This window comes from Castor canadensis, chromosome 5 (assembly GCF_047511655.1).
Source record: "Castor canadensis chromosome 5, mCasCan1.hap1v2, whole genome shotgun sequence".
NCBI lineage: Eukaryota > Metazoa > Chordata > Mammalia > Rodentia > Castoridae > Castor > Castor canadensis.
In genome coordinates this window covers 163,724,572-163,730,002 of record NC_133390.1, presented here as the reverse complement: position 1 = coordinate 163,730,002, position 5,431 = coordinate 163,724,572, and the positions used below count along the sequence as shown (strand labels likewise).

The window sequence follows — 5,431 nt, the reverse complement described above, 5'->3', positions numbered from 1 at the left end:
CCGAGAACCATCTGGAGCACCATCCCGGGCTCGCTTCGGCCCGGACCCTGGATTATTCAGGGTTCTGTGCGTCTGGCTGAGGAAAAGGATTCAGAGCCTTTGGGCCGATTTTTTCTCCATTGCCATCATCGTGAGCATTTGGGGGTGGGGTGGACGCAGGGAGCGGGGAGGCCAGCGGAAGAGTAGTATCTTAGGGCTCGGCCACCGCAACAGCCAGGAGGGAAACAGATCCTTTTGGCCCGAGAGAGCTTTCCTGAGGTTAAGAGTTGGGTCCGAACACAACTCTTGGAGCCCCACCCCCGCCGTCTCCTCCAGAAACACAGGCACGCACGGCACACATTCACGCAGTCTCGAGGACACACAGAACGTCGCCCACTTGGGCGGGGGCCGCTTGGGAACAAAGGGCCCAGGAGGCATCATCCCGGCGCTCCTTCTTGAGCCTCCTTGTGGGTGACACGGCTGAGGGTGGGAGTGCAAAGGGTACTGAGGGAGGTGAACGTTCGAGGAGGTGGTGGAAGTGGCGACTTGGCCGGGAGGTGGGGCGCACACGGAAGGCGAGCGTGCGGGGCCACGACCAGGAAGGGGGGTTGGGCCCTTGCCCGGCGTCCCACTAGCTCCAGCCCTCTGCCAGGCCTCAGCTACTCCAGAGCTGCTCTGGCCGCCAGTCAGCTGACGCTGGGGGCGGGGGAGCTGTCAGGCACGCCCCGCCCAGCGCCGCTGGGCCGCGGGGGCCGTGCAGCTATTGGCCAGCGCGCCGGACCGCCTGGGCCCCCGCGCCCCAGTGACATCAGGAAGGCGATAAAAGGCGGCGGCGGCTCCGGATCCAGCACAGCTGCACCGCCTGGCTGCGAGCGGCTGAGAGCGAGAAAGCCCTAGAGCAAGAAAGCTATAGAGCGATCAGCAGGCGCTCGCCGTGCGTTTCCCCTTTGCCCCATCGCGCGCCTCGCTTGCTTCTCCACCCCGCCCGGCTTGACCCGACTCAGTCCCGGCGCCGCAACAGCCTCGAGCTCTGGGGCTGCGCAGGCAGCCTCTGGACTCTCCGGCGCGCCGCCGCGTCCCCAGACAAAGGCTTGGCCGGAGGCCCCGGCCCGCTGCACCCTTCGCTCTCCGCCTTCCCGGCTCGCCGCTCTTCGCCCCCGCGCTTGGCTCGGCGCGCCCCAGCCGGCCGCAAAGTTTCCCTCGCGGTAGCAGCGACTGAGCCTCGCGTTAGCGATGGCCGCGGAGCTGAGCATGGGGCCAGAGCTGCCCACCAGCCCGCTGGCCATGGAGTACGTCAACGACTTCGACCTGCTTAAGTTCGACGTGAAGAAGGAGCCGCTGGGCCGTGCGGAGCGTCCAGGCAGGCCCTGCACGCGCCTGCAGCCAGCCGGCTCGGTGTCATCCACACCGCTCAGCACACCGTGTAGCTCGGTGCCCTCTTCGCCTAGCTTCAGCCCGACTGAACAGAAGACCCACCTCGAGGACCTGTACTGGATGGCCAGCAACTACCAACAGATGAACCCTGAGGCGCTCAACCTGACGCCCGAGGACGCGGTGGAGGCACTGATCGGCTCACATCCAGTGCCACAGCCGCTGCAGAGCTTCGACGGCTTCCGTGGCGCTCACCACCATCACCATCACCACCACCCTCACCCGCACCACGGGTACCCAGGTGCCAGCGTGGCCCACGATGAGTTGGGTCCGCACACGCACCCGCACCATCACCACCATCACCAAGCGTCGCCGCCGCCGTCCAGCACCACCAGCCCAGCGCAACAGCTGCCCACCAGCCACCCCGGGCCCGGTCCGCACGCGGCAGCCGCAGCGACGGCAGCGGGTGGTAACGGTAGCGTGGAGGACCGCTTCTCCGACGACCAGCTCGTGTCCATGTCGGTGCGTGAGCTGAACCGCCACCTGCGGGGCTTCACCAAGGACGAGGTGATCCGCCTGAAGCAGAAGCGGCGAACCCTGAAGAACCGGGGCTACGCCCAGTCATGCAGGTATAAACGCGTCCAGCAGAAACACCACCTGGAGAATGAGAAGACGCAGCTCATTCAGCAGGTGGAGCAGCTTAAGCAGGAGGTGTCCCGGCTGGCCCGCGAGAGAGACGCCTACAAGGTCAAGTGCGAGAAACTCGCCAACTCCGGCTTCAGGGAGGCGGGCTCCACCAGCGACAGCCCCTCCTCTCCCGAGTTCTTTCTGTGAGTCGTGGCGGGTCCCGGCCCCCGCCCTTGCCCTGGTCCGGACTCCCAGTCCCGTGTCCCCAGCCCTGGACTCCCCTGGACCCTGTCCCTGCCATGGCCCCAGCCTTGACATGTTTGACTTGAGCGAGAGGGAGGAAAGAGGCGCGGGCCGCGGGCGACGGGCGGGAGCGCGGGCGGGCAGGGGACTTCGGCTAAGGCGAGAGTAGTGTACGCCAGCGCCGCCTCCTAGACTCGGGCAGAGCCCGAGAGACCAGGAGGGTGGGAGCTCCCGGAGCAACTTTTCTCCAGGCTGGAAGGCGGCGCGGCATAGTACCACGGCCGTCTGGAGACTCCTGGCTTTCTGAACTTTGTGAGTGCCAGGGCTGCTGCTTCGCATTCCGGAGCTCAGCCTGCTCCAGGAAGAGAGCAGAGGAGAGGGACCCTAGCGTCCCGGCAGGCGTGAGACAAGGCTGAGCAAAGGGAGGAAGAACAGACGGACCTGTCTGTCCAGAGTCCTCCGGAGAACACTGGCTCGAAGTCGAGAGACGCGGGCCTCAGTTAGGACTTTCCACGCGCGCAAATCTCATCAGTTTTATTGCCTGCTCAATTATCTAGAAAAATACGAAAATCCGCATTAAAAATATTAATCCTGCATGCTGGACATGTATGGTAATAATTTCTATTTTGTACCATTTTCTTGTTTAACTTTAGCATGTTGTTGATCATGGATCATAACCCCCTTGTTTCTTTGGGTGAGAAGGGATCGCAGTTTCGAAACTCCGGCGGCTGCGAGCTGGGTTTCAGTCCTGGCGGCTTGTAAATACCCGCCCCGCCAAACCGCATAGAACATGGCAGCAAGCGAGTGTCTTTGTTTGGGTTCATTACTATGGCATTTTTGTTTGTAAGTAAAAAAAGAAAAAGTAAAAAAAGCATTCTGGGCATTTAGCATCCCGCAATAACTTTGTCTTGGGCGCCCTTGGAAGTTGCATGTTTTTTTTTTTTCCTTCCATGTCCATATTCCGTCCTCTTTTCCCTCCTGCTTTAGTTTTCAATTTGTTGGTTTTGAGGGAAAGAGAGGCAGCTGTGGAGTTCCACACCATGGAGGTCAGTGCTTGTCCTCTATCCCTACCTTGTCTAATAAGAGAGGAAAGGAAGCCGATCTCCTCTGCTTTTCATTGTAGCCAGAATTATTCCAGTGCCCCTTTTGAATCTTCCTGGAAGGCACTGATTGCAGGGACCCAGCGCTCCTAGGGTGAGAGGCTTCAGCAACCTTGACACTGGTCAAATGATGACCAGAGCTTACACCGAACCAACTGCCACTTCAGGATGCACCAGAAACCCAAACATTGGCCATAATTTTGCAACTTTCAAGTGCGTTCTTTAGACCAATGCAATATGTGTTTCTTTCCCTGCTTTTGAGATAGCAGGAAGAGTTATTGGTGGTGTTCCCTGCCTCCCTTCGGCTGTACAGTAGTTATAGGGATGATCTGGGTGTTTTCCTTTATTATTACTTTTTTTTTCTGCAGGTCAGTAAAAGGATTTAAGTTGCACTGACAAAAAAGAATACCAAATGAAAGCGTATTTTTTAGTTCCCATTTGAAATTGCTGGCGCTGCTGGCTGGATGCATTTTCTGAGTTTGTATTAGTTGATAAATTAACAGTAATAACAAGATTGTATGAACCGCATGGTGCTTGCAGTTTTAAATATTGTGGATATTCGTCCTGCATCAGAAACAAGCTTTGGTTTTTACGGATTCAACTGTGTTGAAATCAAACTTGCCGCAAAAGAAATTGTTTTTATTTCATGTAAAATAAGGGATCAATTTCAAACCCTGCTTATGATATGAAAATATTAAAACCTAGTCTATTGTAGTTTTAATTCAGACTGGTTTCTGTTTTTTGGTTATTAAAATGGTTTCCTATTTTGCTTATTAAAACCATGGAAATGGTGTTTATTTAGAGGATTCCGAGTTTACATGACTGACTGATTCTCTTGTTTGCTTCTCTAAGAATTGTTCCAACTTGGGGGCACTGTCTTCTCCTCTGGCAATGGAAATGCACACCAAGGCCCAAAGATCTCTCCCTTAAGTGTGTGAGTGAGCCTCAAACGTGTTCTCTGCTTCTCACCCTAGGTCCAAAACCAGGTCAAGAGGTGGTCTGTGAGCTGAGAGGGTGCAAGTCTGAAAGGTCTCTGAAGTCCCTGGGCACTTGCCGCTTTTTCAGCGCTTTCAGTCTTGGTTATTGGGAATGGCTCTGCTAGCTTGCCTGCTGTGAGGTACTGAATGGCAGAGACCAGGAAGCCAAGAGATGCTGCTCCGATGGGGAATCCAGGTCTTTTTGGTGCTCAGGTCCAGCCATCCTACTGCCCCTGCCTTTCTGCCTGGCACTGGCACTGGAGCTGCTGAGGGCTAGAATTCCTGCTCTGAATGGGGAAGCCTGACTTCCTTCCCCAAGGCAGGTGACATTCAGCACCAAATCTTGGGGTACATCACTTTCCCGACAGGAAGGCCCTCCTTGAAGACTTCTTTCTGGGGTGGTCTGCTTAGGGTGTCCAGCAGCTCAGGCTGGAAACCCTCAGTCCCACTGCATGGCCAAGCCTGGATTTCAGTGTCTGCCTGCACAAACTGGGAGTTGGAGAGATTTGTTTTTTTCCAGCATAACAGCTCTGAGTATAACCTGCAGATTCCCCATACGGTAATGGTCCTAGAGGCCCTAGACTCTTTCTTTTCCTGGATCCTTGGAAAAAACAGCAGTGCCCATCTAACTCGCCCCAAATTCCTCTCAGCCTCCTTCGAAGCCTGTCTTAGGGTTGGCCTCAGATGCCTCTGGATGGTGGGGTAGGATTCACAAACCTCAGAAGACATCCGTACTCTTTGGGTAGTGGTTAGCTCCAGGGACTTCCAGTTCCTGCAGTCTCAATATTCTGTCCTCGATATGATATTCAGAGCTAGTGAGGTTCTCTGGCCCAGAGTTCCTAACATGAAATTTCTCCAGGATGGAGAGGTGTAGGAGACCCAAGCAGTGGAACACCAAAGGAGAACGTGAGCTAAGTGGAGCCTGGGAGAAGGAAGGGGAAAGTGAAACTCATGAGAACAGATTTTGGTCTAGATCCCTGGATGCTGGTGTGTGTGTGTGTGTGTGTGTGTGTGTGTGAGAGAGAGAGAGAGAGAGAGAGAGAGAGAGAGAGAGAGAGAGAGGGAGAGAGAGGTGGCAGTGGTGGCTGGGGTCTGGGGAAGATGAGTGGGGATCTAAAAAGTAAAGTTACAAAT

At 55.8% G+C, this 5,431-nt stretch overlaps 1 protein-coding gene across 1 annotated transcript; it reads left to right on the top strand.

Moving 5' to 3' along the window:
* The first annotated feature begins 810 nt into the window (after positions 1-810).
* Positions 811-4,126, top strand: Mafb (MAF bZIP transcription factor B). Its single transcript, XM_020182743.2, has one exon. The coding sequence runs from the start codon at positions 1,213-1,215 to the stop codon at positions 2,182-2,184; it is 972 nt and encodes a 323-aa protein (XP_020038332.1). The 5' UTR covers positions 811-1,212; the 3' UTR covers positions 2,185-4,126.
* Positions 4,127-5,431: the final 1,305 nt, after the last annotated feature.